At 43.9% G+C, this 22640-nt stretch overlaps 1 protein-coding gene across 1 annotated transcript; it reads right to left on the reverse strand.

Moving 5' to 3' along the window:
• Positions 1-17375: 17375 nt before the first annotated feature.
• GPR45 (G protein-coupled receptor 45) lies at positions 17376-18734 on the reverse strand. The gene has a single exon (XM_039514503.1). It carries the CDS (start codon positions 18536-18538, stop codon positions 17423-17425), a length of 1116 nt encoding a protein of 371 aa, XP_039370437.1. The 5' UTR covers positions 18539-18734; the 3' UTR covers positions 17376-17422.
• Positions 18735-22640: the final 3906 nt, after the last annotated feature.

A 22640-nucleotide genomic window follows, 5' to 3' on the forward strand; every position in this document is an offset into this window, starting at 1 on the left:
TTGAATGTCCTTAGAGGATAAACATGTAAACAGTGACATCAAGAGTATGGGTTACATTATAAATGTCTGCTGTAATATAACTTTGACAGAGCAGAGACTTCATGGGACTCCTTGCAATAGTAAGGGTCAGTGTTTTGGGATCCCTGTGTGAGATCTAGGACCTGATGGAAAGGGGAGGAGAGGTCGTGAAGAAGTCAGTAATGACACCCCCAGGTGCTAGTGAATTTGGTATGATTTAGTAAATGCTCTATAAATTCTGAAGTGTTCTGTTTAAGAGACAAGATGGGAGAGGCAACATCTTTTATTGGACTAACTTCTGTCAGTGAGAGAGACGAGCGTTCAAGCTTCCACAGAGCTCTTCTTCAGGTAACGCTTTTTCTATAATAATTTAAAAAATAACATTTACTGATCCTGTGAAATCTTCAAGATACTGTTTAACCAAATTTTGTAAGGAGCCTGAGAGTTGAAAGAGGCAACTTCGCTCTACATAAGAGGATTATGTATAAACATATTTTAAAAACTTTCATTCTTTAAGCCAAAGAAGAAATCAAGCTGTATTAATAGATTCTTGAATGATACATGGTTGAAATAGTTGGTATGACTCCTCTACATTTTTCAGATTGAGTCAGTTGAGATTTTCAGCACAAAGTGTATCTGCACAATATCTAGGGCCCTACCAAATTCACGGCCATGAAATCTAGTCTCCTCCCGGAAAATTTGGTCTTCTGTGTGCTTTCACCCTATACTATACAGATTTCACTGAGGAGACCGTTGTTTCTCAAAATGGGGGTCCTGACCCAAAATGGAGTTGCAGAGGGGATCACAAGGTTATTTTAAGGGGGTTGTGGTATTGCCACGCTTATTTCTGTGCTGCCTTCAGAGCTAGGTGACTGGAGAGCAGTGGCTGTTGGCTGGGCGCCCAGCTCTGAAGGCAGCACCCCACCAGCAGCAGTGCAGATGTAAGGGAGGCAATACCATACCATGACACCCTCACTTCTGCGCTGCTGCCTTCAGAGCTGGGTGGCCGGAGAGTGGCGGATGCAGACTGAGGGTCCAGCTCTGCAGTCAGCAGCTCAGAAGTAATGGTGGCAGTACCATATCATGCTATCCTTACTCTGTGTTGGTACTGGTGGTGGCTCTGCCTTCAGAGCTGAGCTCCTGGCCAGCAGCTGCTGCTCTCCAGCTGCCCACCTCTGAAGGCAGTGCTGCCACCAGCAGCAGTGCAGAAGTAAGGGTAGCAGTACTGCAACTCAGACATAACTCCTTTTTGAATGGGATATCATAAATCAATATGGTCCAAAACACAGATAAATTAATAAAATAAGTTCAGAGGTTGGCAATGTCAACAAAATATTTTTGAAAAAAATAATAAAACCAAAATCATGTAACTCAAGGAGTACTGACATGAGGAAATCACAAACAGTGTTATCTTCTATAAAGATTTGAATATAGACATTTTTTGATGTGGACAATAGCATGGAGTTTGTAAGAAATGCTTTATATATCCTATTGGGAAACAGGCATTATATAAAAATATCCACTGCAGTACACTAATTTTGTTTTCATAAAGATGTCTCACTAATAAAAGAAAATATATTATTTTTTTAAAAGTAAGGTTACTGTCCAGCCAGAATGTCAAATCCAGATGTTTCACACTCCGTTTCACGAAGTGGCGCCCTGGGGACTTAAAATACCTGGCTAAGGGCAAATTCGTGGTAGAAAACCTTAACTAAGTTTACATGTGAATAAGACCAAATATTAGTTTGTCTTAACATATTTAATGTTATCTAAACATAACCTGTAATTCTTCTAAAACAAATTCAAATCCAGCTATAGCACACATGCAAGGCAAATGTTAAAAGGTATGCAAAAATGGATAGCGTAGAATAACATAATCTAACCTGAACTGGAAGGATAATGGGCAAAAAAGAGGCTTAAGTTTTTAACTCAAGTGTAATCTTGGGGGGGGGGGAGACAATATATTGCCACTGGAATTTCAACTTCTATATCACTTACTGCTTTCAGTGTATTAACTACAGCTGTGCACATTTTTAATACAATTCTAAAATTTAGACAAACATCTTTATTTGACAGGAAGCCTGTTGGCAAAATCAAGCAGTATCAATTTGTCTCAAAACAACTCAGTTATGTGCAAAAAATAAATTTGCAGGTTTGTGGGACTACTGCTTCTGGCACAAAGACCATAATTAAACTTCTAACTCTAGAGCAATTTGCAAGGCATTTGTTTCCAAACCTCTTCAGTTACAGCATCATATTCTGCAACTTTTCCATATCTGCTATTGTCATCCACTTTGAGACTTTACCTCCAATTAAATCCAAATTTTGTAGAAATCAGTACATTAATGGAGCACCACTAAACTGTGTATAACCCATGTTTGGAAACTTGCTAAAATTTTCCAAATGAAAGTAATCCAAAGATAAATCCAGGTTCCACAGAGGACAGTGAAAGAACATGGCTGACTAAGATGTTTAGTGACTCTGCTTAAAGAGCGACTTTCCCTGAAAAAGTTTTGGAGTAATCTGGGAAGGTTGAAAATGCTTTATGACTGACTAATGTCTGCCTCGCTGGCCACCTTTTTAAGATCTTTGAAGCAAAATGTCAGAAACTAGCAAGATTGGTTTCAAAGCTGCGGAAAGATGCTGACCCACGTATGTGTGTGCCTCTCCATGACTAACCTTTCTCTCATTGTTTCTGCCTTTTACCTCTGTTTTTAACCCTCTCTAATATCAATAGCAGCAGCACTGATTTCAGCATGGAGTGCCTCCTGCTAACCATCTATATTCAGGGCAGGTTGGAACTTCTCTGTTTTAGCTAGTAACACTTTCTATCATAAAGAACATGTTGGGTCTTTGTTTACTGCCTCTGGGAGGGATTCATTAGAGATGGTTGGTGTCAGCAGCCCTGCTGACAAGTTAGATAAGAAATGACACCAGCTATGACTTGGAAGTCCCATTTTTCTGGTTTATTTTTGCCTTTGAGACACTATTCCCTCAGTGTGTGTGCTTTCACATCAGCTGTCTTGCAGTCTCTGCCGCTTTTCTTGTTCTAGCAATTTATTCAATCATTGCTGGTTCTGGAGTCAATTCAAAACACTTCTGTCATCAAGAGCAAGCCTCTCTAGTATATTACATCTTTAGTAAGCTTCCCAATCAAAATTTCAGCATGGAATATAAAACACAGCATTGTAACAATGATACTGTTCAGCACTACTACAGGAGTTGAATCTTCTTTCCATCTTGTGTTGTCCCTACAATTTCAGATTCATATGATAGCTGTTATCAACATGAAACAAACTTCTCGGGTTGAGTTTCCTTTTTGCTTCGGCACCCAGCTCGGAGCTTTCTGTACTGCCTGCTACTAGCACATAATGAAATCTCACTGAGGGCTTGTCTCCACTACTAGTGGGAACGATGCTGTGGCAATCGATCCACTGAGGGTTGATTTAGTGGGTCTAGTGAAGACCCACTAAATCGACCGCTGATCATTCTCCCATTGACTCCGGTACTCCACCAGAAGGAGAAGAGTAAGGGGAGTCGATGAGGGAGTTTCTCTCATCAACCCAGTGTAGTGTGGCCCCCGCGGTAAGTAGACCTAAGCTATGTCGACTTGAGTTACGCTACTAACGTAACTCAAATTGCATAGCTTAGATCGACTTTTCTCTGTAGTGTAAACCTGCCCTGAGCGTTGGCCTAGAATTTCAGGTAACTCAGTTAGGGAGGCTCTCCTTTAGTCACCTACTTTGGCTAGTGTGTCCGCATTTGTCCTGGTTAGAAAGGATAAGAACTTCTCGGTTCTCCCCGCCTCCCAAAAAAAAAAAACCTGACCGTGTTGTCTTGTCCTGATTTACTGTCTGCTTTCCTCCCTATCTGAAGCAAAAAGGAGGGGGAGAATAATTGATATAACAAAAACTGCACTTCAGAGTCCAGTGTTCTGCTCAAATTAGAGGCTAGAAACAGCAGTGAACAGTACAAATTATGCCTGTAAAGGATTTCAATCCATTATCCTCCTTAATCTGTCAATAAATTGTCACGCAATTTGACTTTACTACAAGAATATTCTTGATAAATTCCATACCCATGTGTTTGAGACAGTTACTTTTTATGTATTGTACATAACAAAGTTTGATATGAGATTTTTATGCTCATTGAAGTATCAGAGGTGTAGCCGTGTTAATCTGGATCTGTAAAAGCAGCAGAGAGTCCTGTGGCACCTTACAGACTAACAGACGTATTGGAGCATGAGCTTTCGTGGGTGAATACCCACTTCGTCGGATGCATGTAGTGGAAATTACCAGATTTCCACTACATGCATCCGACAAAGTGGGTATTCACCCACGAAAGCTCATGCTCCAATAGGTCTGTTAGTCTGTAAGGTGCCACAGGACTCTTTGATGCTCATTGAAGTCTCTCTCTCTCCAAAACTTTATTTTGTGTGTGTGTGTGGGTGGGGGGGAATGTCATGTCACATTTCACTAAGGGCTTGTTCATACAGCAAGTTACTGCTCTGCAAGTCAGCTCTGGTCTACACTACAAACTTACATTGATATAACTGTATTGCTCAGAGGTGTGGAAATCCACAACCTTGAGCGACACAGTTATACCAACCGAACTCCTGGTGAAGGCAGTGCTATGTCAACAGGAGGGCTTCTCCTGTCAATATAGCTACCACTTCTTGGGGAAGTGGAGTACATACATTGCCGGGAGAAGCTTTCCCATTGGCGTAGGTAGCATCTTCACTGAACACTGTTAGTGTAGACAAGGCCTCAAAATGTGATGCTACAGCCCATGCATTCACATCCCATGTGGTCACTGCTACAGCACACTGAAAGTTCTGGATTGTAGCCTTAAGAGCTTTAGATGCATCCTCAGCCATGTCTCTCTTGGGTTCATTAAAATATCAGTTTTCATTATGAATCATTATTATGAGACTGGTATCTTTGATCCTACCGGGGTGGGAATATGTGCATAAAAGCAGTTTAATGCCTTCATTATACATTCTTATATGAAAGCTTAACTCTGAACCAAGGTTCAGACTTTGCAACAAAATGTTTTATCAGTCTTTTTCTGTACGTCTTACCATGAGTAATTATTTAAAAAGCTGTCACTCTGATAGTTTTATTGTTTTCGACAATATCACTCATTCTTTCCCAGTTAGCTTTAGTCTGATCATTCTATATCAATCAGCATGATCTAAATTTTCAGTTACATCATAATTTTTTACATTAAAAGTACATTGGCAATAATGAATTAATTCATGTCATCTGTTCTATTACCTATGAATTACTAATGCCGACTGTTTCCTTGGTGTAGAACATTGTCTGAACTGTAAGCTAATAGCTTTGTCCTCTGAACACAGATTATGAAAAGTGCTGCTACTTGCAAAGGAAGAATGCAGCAGATAGCTAGCCTAACTTAATGGCTAGTTACACAACTGACAGTACCCCTGGATTAAGCTTGCTACTATGGCAACCTTCACACTTACTCTTCTGCTCTCTTGACTTTTTGCTCGGTATGTCAGTGAACATATCCAGCGGTATGTGGAATGTATAAATGTAAACATGTTGATTTTAATAAATTATTTTAATTACTTTTTGTAACTTACTTTCTAGAGGGATATCTGCCATGGTATGCGACTGCTAAATGAAGGGAATAGATGCATGAGTGAAGTGTTGCCTTATTGGTAGCTCAGTTGTGCCTCTAAGGGAGGTGGTCAAATGAAACGTTCCAAATTTTTACCAAGTCCTGGATAAATTGGTTTCCTTGGGTTTTTTGGCTGGGGGAGGGGAGTTTGTCACTTACTATGCCTCCTCCCTTCCTATCCCCTGACTGAGTTTATCGGGATTCACTAGAAGTAGTCATAGTTGAGCATTCCAGATTTGGCAATTCTAATGGCCGCCTTCTGGTGCTATATAACTGACTGGCCATATTATCCCTGGTTTGGCTAGTTAAATAGATCTATAATGGAAATGAGCTTGGTGGAGCAACTTGAAATATGTTAGCCTAACAGTGTAGGCAAAAAGTGGCGGGGAAAGGTGTAGGTGGTGTTTTAAGAGGATCACTGAAGGTGACTGGGGACAATATTGTAAACTCTGCCACCATTTTCCACAGCTGAGGGTCGTTGAAGCTGATCTCTCACTCCTGAGCGTAAGCAAGCGTGCATCTCCTGCATGCATGCAGCTTCAGACCGGGTCCCTGGGCTGCTCGCCTGTGTGCCCCATTGGTCCCTGCACACACGGGAAAACTTCCTACAATGGGGGAAGGAACAAAGCAGCTCTGCCAAGGAACCTTTGGCAGAGGATTGGCGAGTACCTCCAGTAAAGTTTCCTAGAGATCTCTTTGGAGAATTCCCGTGAAATCTCACTATGCATTACCACATTGTTCCTCTGCACTGCTTAGCTACACAGGGGAATGTGAAGCACAGGCAAACACAGCTAGTCTTGTATGTTTCTATCCCTTCACCTACTTGTAGACTACACAAAGCAAAGGACAGCTCTACCTCATAACTGAGCAGCACCAACTGGTGGGGCTGGCTAGACCTGTCCGGCGAGGAGAAGGGTTCCTGACTTGCTGCGCCACTGGACAACCCTGCTATGTGCTCCACGTTGTCCTCCAACTTCACCTCCTTGTCCATGATTTTTGTCCTCAGAGTTAATTCCAATGTCCCCTGTCTCCAGTCCCACCAAAGTATTTGTGGGGCTCTTGGTGGTGGAGGTGGGGGCACCGCTGAGGATGGCGTCCAGTTCCTTATAGAAGCGGCAGGTCTTTGGTGGAGCACCAGGTGACGGTTTGATTCCCTTGCCTTCTGGTACGCCTGCCGCAGCTTTATCTTCACACGGCACTGTATGTCCCATTCATAGCCCTTATCCAGCCTGCCACGAGAGATCTGACCATAGGTATCAACATTCCTACAGCTGGAGTGGAGCTGGGAGTGCACAGATTCCTCTCCCCACAGTGCCAGCAGATCCAACAACTCTGGTATGCTCCAAGCGGGACAGCTGAGAAGGTGCGAAGTGAGCTGGCAACACCAAGCAAACAGGAAGTGGAATTTCAAAAATTCCTGAGCCTTTAAAAGGGAAGGGGTGGATGCCTGTGTACCTTGGTTCAGGGCAGCAAAGTTTGAACAGCTGACCAGAGCAGTCAGGAGGGGCATTGTGGCACACTTTGTGCAGGCCATTTACAGCAACACAACCAAGTATAGTGTCTACACTGACACGTAGTCAATATAAGTACTGCAAAAAGTTCTATGCCTCTCATCCAGGTGGTTTTATTTTGTTGGCAAAGCAGGAGAGATTTGTCGGCAGGAGGATTGTAGTGTGTACACTTCCATTGTTTTGTCAATGAAAGCTGATTTTTGTTGGCAAAACTCTGTAGTGTAGACAAGGCCTATCCTTTTAAAAGCAACTTCCTTCTGTAGACAAGGCCTTAAATACTCAACACAATTGTCATAAGTTGCAAATCTATGTTGAAGGTTTTTCTATGGGCAAAGCAAGAAAAAGACAGAAGTGCAGGAAAATTGACAGCTGCAGCTAAGTTAAATTATCACCAGTGAAATATATTTTGAGGCTACTTTAGGCTCTTCTCAAGAGACTGACCTCTGTTTATTGAAAAATGAAGAATACAAAACTTTGAAGGGTGAGAGCTAAATCAGGGGCTTCTTTTCCCTTTCTCATAACAAAAGAACAAGGGCCCACTCCAGGCAACGAGTCTAAAACTAAGTTAGAAAAGGATTTTCTTTTTGTGTACTGAACATTTGAAACTCACTGCCTCAAGGTATCTGTGAGAATCTTATTAGAATTCAGAAAGGATTGGACAACTAAATGGATAGGAACATCTAGGGTTACATTAGGATAAAAATTGGAGGGGTGTGAGCTCCTACTTCAGAACTTAAACTAACCTATGTTGGATCAGAGCATGTTAGAAGTGTAGATTATGTACAGGCTATTCAGAATTATGTCCCATTTTATGGTTCCTTTACCTCTTCCTCTGCAGCTTCTGCTACTGGCTGCTGTCAGAGGCATGATACCAGACTAGATGGACCACTTGTCTGATCTGGTATGGCAGTGCCTATGTTCATGATCATTGGTCTTTGCTTATGTTATCTTGAGAATGTTGGACTAAGGAGCCCAATAAGACTGACTATATATTTACTCATTGAAGGATTAGGACTTACTCCTTTAACTGTACCATATGCTAGAATTCATTGCTTCACTATACATATGCCATCTGACACCTTAAATATAATACACAGTTTAAACGTCTCATTGTAAATACAACCATGGATCATTTTATTCAAAGGGAAAACAACATAGAACATTACACTATATTAAGTAATATCCAAAGTACTATCCAGTTTTATTTCCTTAATGCAAAAAGCTGAAATTGAAAAAGATACAGGAGTGCTCTTGACTAGGAGAACATTAAAGCGCAGTACATTGAGGAACAACCTAAGTGTCTTTACATAACATGTTGCCACTAAATTAATAAACTGAAAATGTAAAAGGACTGGACAATCTTGACCGTAGTAGTAGCATCTTGTGCTTCAAGGCCTAAAACTAATTGCATAAGGAGGAGAGTTCTCCCCGGTATTCATTGTACAGTTTGGTAGGTGTGTTTTAACCTCTTTCGGAAGCATTAGATATACCTACCCCTGCCACTCAAAAGGGGATATAGCTGTTTTTGGTGTAGCAAATTCTATCTTTATAAGAGGGAAAAGGCACAGTCTGTAGTGTAGGAAGAAGAAAAATATAGGAAAGGTGGGAGTTACTTTTAACAAAAGAATCAGTCCTTCATGCAAATTACTTGCTTATTAACTTAATATCAAAAGTGGAGAGAGGAAAAAGAGGTAAGAAGGGGACAGGCTAAGAGAAATTGGGGAAAATTGCTGTGTCTGTTCCATTTTTTTCTCAGCAGTCAGTCTTTCAGAAATCTGCAGTTATTAATCAGAATATGCCTGGACACATTTTATGTTCTGTCAGAAATAAGCTCTGTTTCTTTTGTTTTTTGTTTTGTTAAATGTGTAACTGTTCCTAATATTAGAATCAGGTCTGTTCACCTCCAAGAGTTTCTTTCCTTGACCTGGTCTCCTGCCATTACAGTATCCACACCATGATGCTAATTTTTCTATTCACCTCAAAGAAATTAAAGAAAGATATGATTTTCTCCACAGCCTGATGTACGTATTTAACCATTTGCTCTGTGTGTGTGTGTGTGTGTAAATATAATATATATCCCCACAGTTCAGTTTTTAAAACATCTCTTATGGAAAGGGGCTTGTGCATTGAATTGAAATTTAAAAAATGCTGTTCCGGTTTGCTTTTTAACAACAAAGTAAAGGTGCTTTTGGAGTTTAAATCCTCTGTACTGCTCACGCTCGGCACATGGTCTGATTTTTCTACCTGCCCCCATGGTAATGTTTGCTGTGAGGGCTGTTAGTGGTGGCCACCCTGTTCTGTGCAGAGTGGGGATCTGAAATCATTACTCTGCACAACAAAACTGTATTAAACATCTTCAATCCAGTGTGTTTCCCAGGGTTTCCTAAACCTAAAGCTCTCGGTGACTTTACTCTCTGTAAGGCCCTATCAGGAAATAAACCAGGAGACATACCGCTAAATGCAATAAGCATAATAATTGATAGTCCATCCCAATAATTGGCAGGGGCTTGGACCCGTGCCTGCTTGCTTAAAATGCCCCTTGTCCGTACCCTTCTCAAAGGTCACCTTCTTTTCCTTAAAAAGAGGGTCCTTCACGTAGCTGTGGTCATCCTCATAAAGAGTCCTGGTTGCACCCTAGCTGTGATCCAACGAAAGTTCAGCACTCTCAGCTGACACCCAGCAAATTATCTTGTTGGCACTGCAACCTCAGCACTGAGTTTGGAGAACCTGGACCCTCCAAAATGCAGAGCAAGATAACCTTCCATTCCCCTTCTGGTGGCACTAGCTGTAAGTGTGCCTTCCCTAGATTTTCCTGCCCAATGTCTGGAGGTGTAAGGTGGTATTTCAGTCTAAAACGAATTGGTTTTTCCCCTGGGGCTGTCCGCTTTGCCTGTGTGTTCATTTATGGACTTACACCCCTTTTACAGATAGCAAAAGAACTTAAAAAAAAAAATTAGCATTTGTCACTCATCCATATTGGTGTTACATTTTTCCCCCCTTCCTGCAGCAGATGGACATTGCGGCATCTGGAGGAGGGTTGAGGAAGGAGTCACTTTTGTCCCAGGGACATTTAAACACTTTCAGGTGGCAGTGGCAGCATTGCTCCAAACTTTTCTGGTCATCAAGGTTGACATTAATTTTCACTGTGTCATTTGCTTTGTATACTGCTGTCATCTACGGGAAGTTTTCCTATCCCTCGAACACAAGTTCCAAATTCACACCACCAGAGGAGCAGGATTATGACACGCAGGCCAGCAAAAACAGCACATAGGAGTGCATCGTCTTGAAGGACTTCCAGCATTTACATGGTTACTAATCTAAAATGTAAATCAAAACAAATCTCTCTTCTCCCTGTATAGGGAGAGTATTGCTAGATATTTAAGCTAAATTTATAAACTTCTATTCGGACCTATGTGGGTTTGAGTTCATCTCTTTCCTCCCCCATCTTTTTCCCCCATGAGTGCTCTCTTGAACTTTTAACTGTTCTTTGAGCACCCAGTTGAGGCTCAGCAAATTCATCAACCTTGATTTGCTTAGGGCAGTGTTTCTCAAACTGGGATCGCTGCTTGTGTAGGGGAAGCCCCTGGTGGGGTGGGCCGCTTTTTGTTTACCTGCCCTGTCCACAGGTCCGGCCGATCGCGGCTCCCACTGGCCGTGGTTCGCCACTGCAGGCCAATGGTCCAGCCCATGGGAACTCCGGCAAAACACAATTTCTTCCCCCTAAGGTGAATGCAAACTTATAGCAGCTGTTCCCATGTAAAGGGATAGCAACAACAACAAAAATTGGCTAAATCTAAAATGAAAAACCACTAGGCTACCTCTTACAAGGGAGGCCATTACCTCCTAATACTGGACCATTATGGGAGTCACCCAGTGAAGGGGAGGGATAGGTCAGTGGTTTGAGCATTGGCCTGCTAACCCCAGGGTTGTGAGGTCAATCCTTGAGGGGGCCATTTAGGGAACTGAGGTACAAATCTGGGGATTGGGTCCTGCTTTGAGCAGGGGGTTGGACTAGATGACCTCCTGAGGTCCCTTCCAACCCTATAATTCTATGGCATGCCTTATTCTGGGTACTCATCAAGGAATAAGTGGCACCTGTATCTAACAACAAATTCTGTCTATACACCCCCCCTTCAAACTTCACATACACCATGACCCTCCCATTTTGGCCTCAAAATAAACAACAAACTTGAGCCTCCTTTTGTTAATTTACTACTTCCCATGACCTTTAAAACAAAACACACACACACAAAGAAGCAGCAAAGTGTGTGTGTGTGTGTGTGTGTATAGAAAAGAAGCAGATGGTGGGGAGAGGGGGATATAGAAAGAAGCATGTGGGGGAGGGCAGAGAAGAGGGGTGTGTGTGTGTGTGTGTGTGTGTGAAGAATGACTTAGGAAAGAAAACCTAAGCCAAAAACTTAAAGTACAGACTGCAACAACAAATCTAACACTCTAAAGGAAAGTGGGGCTCTATGGGTCCAAGGATCTGGGAATCCATACCCCTGTCCCTATCATAGCATTGACAGGAGAGTGGGGGTTGTCACTTGCTCTTGCAAATTAATTTGCCTTTGGGCACCTTCTAGGGTTGCCAATCCTCCAGGCATACTAATTTGCAAGAGGAGGTGACAACCCCACTCTTCTCTCGATGCCAGGGATAGTATAAGAGAGCCCTTCAAAATCCTCTGGGATCATGTATTCCCTGATCAAAGCCACCACAGTCACCAGATTGAGACTGGGGATGCCAGCTACCCTAGCCAGCCATCCCAAAGCTGTACTCCAGTTTAACAGGCCAACTGATTTCCTTGCTGCCCTTCCTTGGTTACTCCCTTGGGGACCAATTTTCCTTGTTATGGTGTTTATTATGGAGGCTATGGGTGGGGGCTTCTGAAACTCTGCCAGTGTTTCACGCAAGGGACTATACAGGGACTACCCAGTAGAGCCCAAGGGAAAAGGAAGCTCATGGGACTATCCCTGTCATCATCATCATAAGAAGGATCTAAGTCAGGGTCTTCCTTTAACCCACTGACCCTTCCCAGACTATGACTTCTAATTGCAGCCGCTATTCCCTTCTGCTCTCCCCACATGGCTCTGAGAGCACAACTGTCTTTTACCTTCCCCATGATCTGCCTGGCTCTTATCCTGGGATTCTTCAGTAAAGCTTTAACCTCGCCACTATCAGTCTGCTTCTGCAACTCAAATACTTCCTGCTGCAACCCATCACTCTCTCTCACTGTCACACGCTTGCTGCTGTGCTGTCTGAGGCAGCGTGGTCACTCTGAGGGGATCTGATTCGGCTTTCACGCTGGCTTTCACTTTTTCTAACTCTTTCACCCGCTCCTTACCGAAAACTTTCTTTGTCTAATACTGTCGCTGCCACCCACATTCCCACCAGGACCCAGCTTCCCCATTGCTTACAGAGCTCCAGGGCAGCTAAAGACTCTGAATGTCCAAAAATAATTGCCATGTTCCTGTACAAAATCAGTCAAGCTGTTACCTAACACCATGCCAAGTGTCTCCATCTTTCCAGAAGTTCCCTTTTGTTTGGGCATAAGTTCTCACTCGACCAGGTCATTGACCTGAGCTCTGTCAATTGACATGCAAGCTACAACACAGGAAGTGTAGGGAGTGATCCTGTCCTGCTGTCCTCTAATTCCTACTGTAACAAAACAAACTGTTTATGTCAACCGTCTCCTTCCTCGCAGCCGTCCTTGCTGTGGCCTCCAGATCTGTAGCCCGGGGCTCTCTAAACCCAAAGTGCTCAGTAGCTTTACTCTCTGCAAGGCGGTTGCCTGAAATAAACCAAGGGAGATGCAGTACCTCCCTCTGCTATATGGCTGGCATAAATCACACAAAATCAAGTGCTTTTACTTAAAGCCTTCACTTTATTAGTCTCCAGCGCTCTCACCAGAATGCCTTTACTCAAAGTCTCTGCTTTATTTAGTCTCAAGCACATACAAACACAAGGCTGTACATAAGGCTACATTTTAGTCACAGGGATTTTTAGTAAAAGTCATGGACTGGTCATGGGCACTAAACAAAAATTCATGGCCCGTGACCTGTCCAGGATTGTACTATATACTCCTGACTAAATCTTTGGGTGGGGAAGGCAGTCCAGGGGCACTGCAGGTCCTGAGGAGGGTGGCCCATGGGGCCTGGGGGGGATGGGGGGGCAGATGGTGGTGTGCGCCCTGGGACCCCTGCCGGTGCTGGGGGGAGGGGGGTAGTTGGCAGGATTGGCAGGCTCCCTACCTGGCTCCATGCCTCCCTGGAAGTGACCACTTCCCTCAGCTTCTAGGCGGAGGTGTGACCAGGCAGCTCTGTGTGCTGCCTCAACCCCAAGCGCGGCTCAACAGCTCCCATTGGCTGGGAACCACAGCCAATGGGAGCTGCGGGGGCGGTGCCTGCAGGCGGAGGCAGCATGCAGAGCTGCCTGGCCACGCCTCTGTCTAGGTGCTGAGGGATGTCGCCACTTCCAGGGCGCCCCACCCATTGAGGTAAGCACCTCACAGAGACCTCAACCCCTCCCACGCCCCAACCCTGAGGCCCCCTCCCACACCCACACTCCTGCTGCTGCTGGCAAGGAGGGGGAGCCCAAGACTGCTCAGTGGGGCCAGCCGTACCATTCGCTGCAGAAGTCCCAGAAAGTCACAGAAGCCGTGACTTCTGTGACAAACTCGCAGCCTCAGTTATACAGCACCCCAAACACTAGATACCTACGGCTTGGAGGGGTCACGAGTGGTCATACAACAAGGTCCAAGTGGCCAGCTATCCGCCTGTCACTGGGATTCCAAGAGATGTCCAGAAGGTCAAATCCAAATGCCTCAGACCTGTCGACCCCGCTTTTGTTAGTAAACAACATGTCAATCAAAGAAAAACCATTAAGCAAGCACTTTTTAAGCCATTAGTTATATAGACGTGTTTTTGCAGTCTTCAGTCTCATGCCTCGCCCCCACCCTCCACTACACACACACACACACACACACCAGAAGTCAAATATAGATAGCCTTCCTGTTTTTCAAGGGATGCTTACCCTAGCACATCAGAGAGGACGTGGACTCAGCACATTCCATGTGATCGCTGTCTCCTCCCTCCCAGCTTTGCCTTAGTTAAGAGAAGTTCCTGCAAAGGCCTGCTCAATGAAATAAGCAGAATAATTGATAGTCTATCCCAATTATTGGCAGTGGCTTGGACACCTAGCTGGTTGCTAAAAATGCCCCTCATCACAATGCATCCCTTTAAACAGGTTTAGTTTTTAGGCTGACATTAGCTGTAACATGTCCCTATTTCGATGCTCAGGACAAAGCAGGCTCCTGCTAGTCACTGCTTTAGCTCAAATGATGGCAGTCTTTGCTTTGCTGTTGAAAGTCCTATGTCTATCACCCCACAGACCTAGGGAGGAGGGACTGTTACAGACACATGAAAGTGGCTTTCCTTCCTAACCATAGCACATAACTTGCCAGGAAGACACTGCAACTGCAGTTGCATTACGTACGCACATGCCTTGGCATTTTCAAAACAGTCAGCCAAATGTCCTCAAAGTTGTGGATGTCACCTTTACTAGCTTGTCCTGTGAGCCAGAGTCATACATGCTACCAATCTACAGTTTGCTCAGTCACATCATTATGCAGCAGCATTGCAGAGCAGTGTGCTGATAGGGTCAATGTGATTGTCATTTCACATCATTGTTTGCTACTTATGTGCATTTGGAAAAGTCCACTGGTTCCAAAAGACCTTAGCATTAGTCCTTAACTTGTTTTTGACAGCTGGAACTAGTCTGGCCATGCAAAATTTGGGTATTGCATTTGCATCAACCGTAGAGTAGCTTTGGCTGTGCTATCTTGCAAAAAATGTGAGGTTTCCAGGCCATCAGCTATTATACCTTAACATTAACCCCATGTTAGAATGATGTTCAGATAATTTGGAGTACCCTACTTTTCCCCAAACCTGTAGTTTTAATTGGGTATAGATTTTAAATGTATCCTCCACTCTAATGGGATGGTAATATGAAAAAAAAATTTTTTTTAAACTGTACAGCCTCACTGAAATTAGACATTGCCGCCATTTTATTTTAACTATATAATTGTTTCTCAGTACTTATGCAACCTTCCCCAAGAGAGGGGATACTGGAAAGGCCACCTCTGTACTAGAGCTGAGAGACCCTGAGGCTGGGCTGCCTCCAACGGATTTTAGTTAGTAGTAATTTTGTAGTCTTTCTATAACTAAGATTTTGTACCACAAGGTTTTCCATTCTTTGGTTTTTCCACTGAAGTTTGATCATTCATCAATCGTTTCCCTCAATGTCAGATATTTTCTTGAATTATTGTACCAAGGCTTAAATTTTTCTTTTGGGGGAGCGGGGGGAGATGATGGCAGAACAACTCCCTCTGGGGGAAAATGGGATTTTTTAAAACTATCTGCCAATCCCAGTTATGTACCTAACATGAGGGGAGATGGTTGTGAGAAACAGGAATACTAGGCAGCATGCCATACAGATGGTTTGCTCTCTCAGCAGCTTTTGATCATGAGACGATGCTGGTCTGACTGCATGGACTGGCAGCACTAAGACTGCTTTAGAGCAGTTTAGTTTGTGTATTTGAATCTTTAACAAAACAGGTTACTGTAAACTAACTTGAGTGCACCAAGTCTGAGCAATTTAAAGGTCACTTCTGGCATGACAATCACGTATCTGCCCCAGCTGATATGCATAAACAGGGTCATGTGAACTAAATAAGGTTTCCCTTGCTGTTCCTCCTCCTACCACTAGGGAGTCCAGACTTTTTCTCCCCCCTCACTGCTCTTCCTGCTTTCTCGATCCCCCAGAGCAGCATACTGCAGCAGGCAGCATGAAGGAAAAGCTAACCAGCACTGGCTGCTTCATATGGGTTCTCTTGTACATCCACCTCTTGGTACATGTGCCTCTTGGCCCTAAACAGCAACAGCACCACCACCACATTCCCTACCCCGGGGACAGGATCACGGGGAGATAATGTGCATGGCATGTGTGGAGGGACCAGTCTTGGGGTGAGATACAGGATCCAGTTGACAAACTGGGGAAGTAGGACAGCACCAGAGGGTGGTGACAGGGGAAATGTTGGGAAGGTAGAACTGGAAAACAAAGGCCTCTGCAGGGGAAGAAAGGATTAGGTCAAGCAAGAGTGATGACCACAAAAGGAAATGAGTGTGTGTAACTAAGGGTAGGTTTACACTTACCTTCCGGGTCAACGCGGTGAGTTCGACTTCTCGGAGTTCGAACTATCACGTCTTATCTAGACGCGATAGTTCAAATTCCGGAAGCGCTGCGGTCGACTCCGGTACTCCACCACTGCAAATAGCGGTGGCGGAGTCGACGGGGGAGCCGTGGAGTTCGACCCCGCCGCGTCTGGACGGGTGAGTAGGTCGAACTAGGGTACTTCGAATTCAGCTACGCTATTCACATAGCTGAATTTGTATACCCTAGTTCGACCCCCCTTCTTAGTGTAGACCAGGCCTAAGAGGAGAGAATGCTGAAGAAGAAACAAAAGATGGACAGGCTACAGGTCAATGCATGAGACTGGAAGCCATGACTTCAGCACTATATTTCTGCTCTGCCATAGAGTGGCGGTGTGCCCTGAGGCCAGTCACCTCCTTTTTGTGCCTCAGTTTCTGTGAACACTTATGACAATCAAAGATGAACAGACTCAATCTGACATTGCAGTTACACCACTGTACAAAACAATTGTTTCATGTCTCGTTGCACAGGAAGAGTCACAGGAAGATGAGGATTCAAATTCTGCAGTGATTTGGCAATGAACAGAATTAAAAACATTTGTTTTTGTTTTTTTTGTTCTAGAGCTTGGTACTCTAGACTTACGACTCTCCCACATTTTTATTCTTCTTCTTGTATTTTTTTTCCACTTGAGCTGTGTGATGAAAACAATAGTTATATTTTTTTTAAAAGGAGGATATAGGCTTTCAGCTGTTACCAATGTATTGTTATTAGAAGGACTATATTTTTGGTCACAAGTGATATTTTTACATGGCACCAAGTATTGCAACATTATTGCACCAAGTGGTTTTAATTCAAGCAGTAGTAATGAGTTATTTGTAAGCCTGGGGGAAGTTAGAAATACAATCTTAACACACGGAACAATGGAGCACAGCATCCTTTTAAAGATTAGTGACAACTGTAGAAAGTAAATAGTAGAAATGAACTATTCCCTACTTTAACCAATCCTTTCATAACTTTTCCCTCACTGGCCCACAGCTTCTTCCTAAACAGCCGACTGGGTCTCACTACAGATGTATATTGTACTTGGCTGTATTCTCCTCTTTGTTCGTCCAGGCACTTTAGGGAGGACCTTGAATGTTTTAGGCATGAATTCCATGCAGGCCTCACGGAATTTCTTGATTCTCCAACAGTAGACGACAGGGTTAAACACTGACTTGAGGTAACTCAGCCACAGAATGTAGGTGCTGGTGATGTAGAAAGAAGGGCTGTAGTAGAACTGTCTGCTAAACACAGAGAGCAAGCTGAAGACGGTGTGTGGAAGCCAGCAGAGGGAAAAGCCAATGAACAGAATGAGAATTGTAGTGAAGGCTCTGGTTTTGAAGCTCATGTCCACATTCATCTGCTGAGGCTTCTGTAGTCCCATGAGGCCTAGTTTGCTCACCTGGCTCAAGCAAAGGCTCTCAGCATGGTTGTGGATCCTAAGGGCATTGCGCCGCACGGTATTTAGAATGCAAAGGTAAGAATACAGCATGACACTGAAAGGGATGAAGAAAATTGCCACAACTAGCATCACGACATATGCTCTGTCAGCAGGAAATTCAGTGTACCCCAGAACACATTGGGGAGCCCGGGCTGGTACTTCCACAAATGTCCATCCAATCACTGAAGGAAAGGAAATGCAGAAGGACAGTGCCCAGGACATGGCGATGATGACTTTGGCACGGTAAGGGTTCAGCTTGTCTTGCCGCTGAACGATAATTAAGAAACGGTCCACGCTAATGATCAAGAGTATAGAGACTCCTTCCAAGACAAATAACCAATAGAGCATAGCTGATATCCGACAGAAGTGAGCCCCGAAGTTCCAGTTCACTGTAATAATTGTAACTGCGGTAAAAGGCATGCAGAACAAAGACAGCATGATGTCAGAAAAGGCCAAAGTTGCTAGCAGCAGGTTGATGGCTGAACGCATGGCTGGCTTTTGGTAGACAATGAGGCAGACAATGGCATTACCAAAAAATCCAACAGCAATCATGAATACCATTATTATTACCAACAATATCCTGAGTGGGGCAGGCAGAGCTGTGTAACTGGAGCTTATGGATGGGGTACTCTCATTGAGAGCAACATCACTGTCTATGGGAGTGTCGTTGCATGCCATCACTGACAAACCTGAAGTAGGAGAAGGAAGAGCCAAAAAGTCTTCCTGTTAACTCTTTGATTGTTGCCATTATTTCATCTTGCCTGCAAGAAAAAGGCCATGGACAGATATTTGCAGATGGCTGTGGTAGATCAATGGTTAAAATAGAGGTCTGTCTTTGAGGAAATATTTTTCAGATATCAGGAGGGCTGAACAAAAGCTAATATTTAGCAAAGAGCAAGTAACTTCAGGGTTTATTGGAGTTGGAGTTGAATCCATCTTCAAGTACATTTGCTTGGTGAATCTCTGACCTAGAGAAAATAGGAAGGTGAATCACAAGTCATTCTCTGCATCTGTTCAATAACCCTGGGATACATACAATGATGATGATTACATTCCTTTAATCTTTATATGTAAAGATAGTCAGATGTCCTAATAGCACATGCTTCCAGTGTTCAATAAAAGGTTTACATTTTCTATTAAGACCACCATTAGATACAAGATCAGTTTTATGTATTAGATATGCTTAGACCCTCACATTACCTGGACAGAGAAAACAAATGACTGAAGTTTCTGGATGTTCGAATGATTTTTCAGGTTTTCACTTGGCAGGTCTTATTTCAAAGTTTCTGTGGTCAGCTCCACTGTGTCTGTTTATCAAATAGAAGGTCTAGTGTACGTCTTCAAATCCTTACTGAAAGCACCGTGTGGGTTAATATTCAACTACTAAACTCCCCTGCCTACTCCAGTGTCTGAGGGTTGGTAGGATTAGAAATTCTAGAGAGGCCACATAGTCATTCTGTGGTACTGAGCATCATATAAGTGCTTAGGGAGAAAATAAATGAAAAATGGAAACAATTAAAATAATCCCCTGAAATGTCCAGAAGACACCTGATTACAAAGGAGAGGAAAGTGCTCTCCCCTAGATTTTCTTCTTATTCCCTATCTCATCCCACAATTATGCCTTCCCTGCCCTTCATAGCTGGGTGCCTTTTACCTGTTTATGTACTCGTGTAAAACAGCACGCAACCCTATTCTGCTAATAGCAATGCTACACTGGGCTAGATTCACAAAAGGACTTAAGCCCCTAACTGGCTTCTATTTACCAACACATTATACATACACACATGCACCACATTAATAAGTGTTATACACAACTAATACTGTCTACATGATATTAAATATGAATGCTGTGTAGTTAGGCTACCTGACATATATCACGTTCTTCCTGTAATTCTGTTCACCTATGCCAAGTACCCCACAACACTTTGCAAAGCTAATGCCAGCTTTGGCACTGGAAAACAGGAAACCTGTTAAAGGCAACATACAGTTGTCATTTGTCCTGGTACAAGTATGGCGGTATCTGCATGGAAAATTGGTTTGGAATACAGTACCCAAAACAGCAAAGGAAAGATACACCATGGTGCCAGAAGAACAAAACAAAAAGCTGGTTGGTTAAATTTAGTCTCTGGTGACACAGAATGCTCTCTAACTTGTAAAGAGGTTACTGTATCTATGTAGTCTCACATGCATGATATGGGAGCACCCCTGTGAAAAGTGAACTGCATGTCTTTAGACAATACGTGACTGCAGCTTGGTTATTTGGGATCTTGAACATTTTTAATATCGAACCACAAGTGCAGTCAAGATCACTTGGCTATATTTTGAGAAATACAAGTTACGAGCCTAAATCCCCAAATCAGGCCTGACTATGATTCAAAATCCCCCCGCTCAGCAGCCTCCAGACTTTGTAGGTGCCTAAGCTCTCTTGGCACCTAAATTGTTGCACTAGAAGTTCCCTAGGCACCTATGTTTCCACATCTGCACATGCTCACTTCAACTCCATGCTCAGTGTCCAGATGCCTGAGCCCTAGAGTGGTACATGAACTGGGGGACGACAGGCGTTCCTCTACCAAGCTTGCTTGTGAGGCCTTAGCTGGTAAGTGTGCTCAAATTCACCTAGTGATTCAGGTTCTATAGGCGCTTACACAAAATGGTGCGGGGAGGGAGAAAGAGAGCCCACCCCTAACTTTTAGTCCAGTGGTTACTCACATTGGAAGAGACCTTGCTTCAGGTTCTGCCTACTTGTGAGGAGGAGAGAGGATTTAAACAGGGATTTGCCATCTCTCAGCTGTGAGGCTCTTTCAATCTCTCCTGTTGAAGTTGTTCCACTGTGGATAAATAAGAGTCACTGGCTGAGTGCACACACAAGACTGACTGTTGCCTAGTGAGCCCCTCTCTTCATGTGTCATTATATAATGCCTGCATCTGTAACTTTCACTCCATGCATCTGAAGAAGTGGGTTTTTTACCCACAAAAGCTTATGCCCAAATAAATCTGTTAGTCTTTAAGGTGCCACCGGATTCCTCGTTATTTTTGTGGATACAGACTAACACGGATACCCCAATACCTGTTGCCTAATGGTTACTGCACTCACCTGGGATGTGGAAGAGCCATGATTGAGTTCCCCTTCTGTGATAACATTTTATTTATCCCCAGTAGAACAGCTTCAACAGGAGAAATTGAGGCCACCCACAACAGACTAGCCCACAGTTCACAGGGAAGGGCACTCAGCTGTGCTGTGGCAGATCCCAGTTCAAATTCTGAAAGAGGGGACTTGAACCAGGTGTATCTTTACCAGTAGAACTGCAATCAGAGGTCCCCTGTCTCCTGGAGGTACTATTATTGACTGGACAATAGCAATGCAGGGAGTTAGGCTGGAAGCAATTAGGTTAGAGCTGTCTGGAGGGTTTAATAAAGTTCCACTTGTTCAAATAAACCTGCATTCAGCATCTCTCTGTGAAGGAAACAGCAGCTGAGTACCCTGAGCATAGGACTAAAAGTTACAAGGGAGGTCTTCCCTCTCCTCCTGCTGTGTGCAACAATTCACTTTAGGCACCCGTCTCAGCTGTAAAGCTTCAGACTTCTGCACCTGTCTCCCTGACAGGGGTGGGGCTTAGCACACACCCCTCACAGTGGCATGCTGCCTAGTGTGCTGGCTTTTGTGAATTGCCCCTTCACCATCTAGGGAGTCAAGTATCAGAGAGGTAGCCGTGTTAGTCTGGTTCTGTAGAAGCAGCAAAGAATCCTGTGGCACCTTATAGACTAACAGACGTTTTGCAGCATGAGCTATCATGGGTGAATACCCACTTCATCAGATGCAAGCAGTGGAAATTTCCAGGGGCAGGTGTATATATAAGCAAGCAAGAAGCAAGCTAGAGATAACAAGGTTAGATCAATCAGGGAGGATGGGGCCCTGTTCTAGCAGCTGAGGTGTGAAAACCAAGGGAGGAGAAACTGGTTCTGTAATTGGCAAGCCATTCACAGTCTTTGTTTAATCCTGAGCTGATGGTGTCAAATTTGCAGATGAACTGGAGCTCAGCAGTTTCTCTTTGAAGTCTGGTCCTAAAGTTTTTTTGCTGCAGGATGGCCACCTTAAGATCTGCTATTGTGTGGCCAGGGAGGTTGAAGTGTTCTCCTACAGGTTTTTGTATATTGCCATTCCTAATATCTGATTTGTGTCCATTTATCCTTTTCCTTAGAGACTGTCCAGTTTGGCCGATGTACATAGCAGAGGGGCATTGCTGGCATATGATGGCATATATTACATTGGTGGACGTGCAGGTGAATGAACCGGTGATGGTGTGGCTGATCTGGTTAGGTCCTGTGATGGTGTTGCTAGTGTAGATATGTGGGCAGAGTTGGCATCGAGATTTGTTGCATGGGTTGGTTCCTGAGCTAGAGTTACTATGGTGCGGTGTGCAGTTGTTGGTGAGAATATGCTTCAGGTTGTCAGGTTGTCTGTGGGCGAGGACTGGCCTGCCACCCAAGGCCTGTGAAAGTGTGGGATCATTGTCCAGGATGGGTTGTAGATCCCTGATGATGCGTTGGAGGGGTTTGAGCTGGGGACTGTATGTGATGGCCAGTGGAGTCCTGTTGGTTTCTTTCTTGGGTTTGTCTTGCAGTAGGAGGCTTCTGGGTACACATCTGGCTCTGTTGATCTGTTTCCTTATTTCCTCGTGTGGGTACTGTAGTCTTGAGAATGCTTGGTGGAGATTTTCTAGGTGTTGGTCTCTGTCTGCGGGGTTAGAGCAGATACGGTTGTACCTCAGTGCTTGGCTGT

Source organism: Mauremys reevesii, linkage group 1 (genome assembly GCF_016161935.1).
Source record: "Mauremys reevesii isolate NIE-2019 linkage group 1, ASM1616193v1, whole genome shotgun sequence".
In the NCBI taxonomy this organism is placed as follows: domain Eukaryota; kingdom Metazoa; phylum Chordata; order Testudines; family Geoemydidae; genus Mauremys; species Mauremys reevesii.